This window comes from Eimeria acervulina, genomic scaffold (assembly GCF_000499425.1).
Source record: "Eimeria acervulina Houghton genomic scaffold, Eah_scaff280, whole genome shotgun sequence".
Taxonomy (NCBI): domain Eukaryota; phylum Apicomplexa; class Conoidasida; order Eucoccidiorida; family Eimeriidae; genus Eimeria; species Eimeria acervulina.
Window position 1 is genome coordinate 20,414 of NW_013549921.1, and position 818 is coordinate 21,231.

Below are 818 nucleotides of genomic sequence, written 5' to 3' on the forward strand. Positions count from 1 at the left end.
GTCAGTATACCCTTATTAAGGGGCCCCCCTAACCAGCTTCATCCTCATTAAGGGGCCCCCTGCAGAGGTCAATATCCATATTAAGGGGCCCCCTAAGAAGTTAATATGCATATGAAGGGGCCCCCAACAGAAATATATGCTCATAGAAAGGGGGGCCCCCAGGTGTATATACCCATAGTAATGGGGCCCCCCTTCGTCTCTTCGACTTAATTGTGAGGCCTTAAAGAAGAGCAGCACCTGAAAAGAAATGTTTGATGTTTTTCTGTCTTATAACAGAGTCGTCTGTCTCTGCGCTGCAGAGACATTTCAACTGTACGTACACCCCAAGCATAAGCAAGGAGACACTCAAACCCCACTTCGCATGCAGCACGCTGCAGCATCTATTGCAGCAACAGCAGCAGCAGCAACAGCAGTAGAAGCAGCAACAGCAACAGCAGTAACAGCAGCAGCAGGAACACAAGGACGCTCGTTGCAACCATAAAAAAAATTAAATAGGGCAATGTCTCTTCGTCTGGCTCTGAGATGCTGAGCCTCGTTGCTGCTGTCGCTGCAACGGCAGCAGCAACAGCAGCAGCAACAGCAGCAGCAGCTCCTGCTGCTTCTTATTCATCTTCTCTAGTGTATGTTCTTACTCCATTTCTGCAGGCGGGACCTTGTGGCTGAAGAGAAGGCCCCCCCCCAGAGACTGTCTGTCTCCTTTTCTTGCTGCTGCTTACTGTCTCCTAGAGGGTCCTTACAGGAATAACCAGCAACAGAAGCAGCAACAGCAGCAGCAGGAGCACCCGCTGCTGCTGTTGCTGCTGCTGCTGCTGCTGCTG

General features: G+C 51.0%; 1 protein-coding gene across 1 annotated transcript in view; it reads right to left on the reverse strand.

Annotated features, from left to right (window-relative positions):
* Window positions 1-306: 306 nt before the first annotated feature.
* Window positions 307-818, reverse strand: part of EAH_00030440 (hypothetical protein, conserved) — a gene marked incomplete at both ends in the record, with an annotated part of 5,045 nt that continues 4,533 nt past the window's right edge. The window contains one exon of the mRNA XM_013396151.1: window positions 307-310. Within this exon, the coding sequence (XP_013251605.1) occupies window positions 307-310 (4 nt within the window). The remainder of the gene's footprint in view (window positions 311-818) is intronic.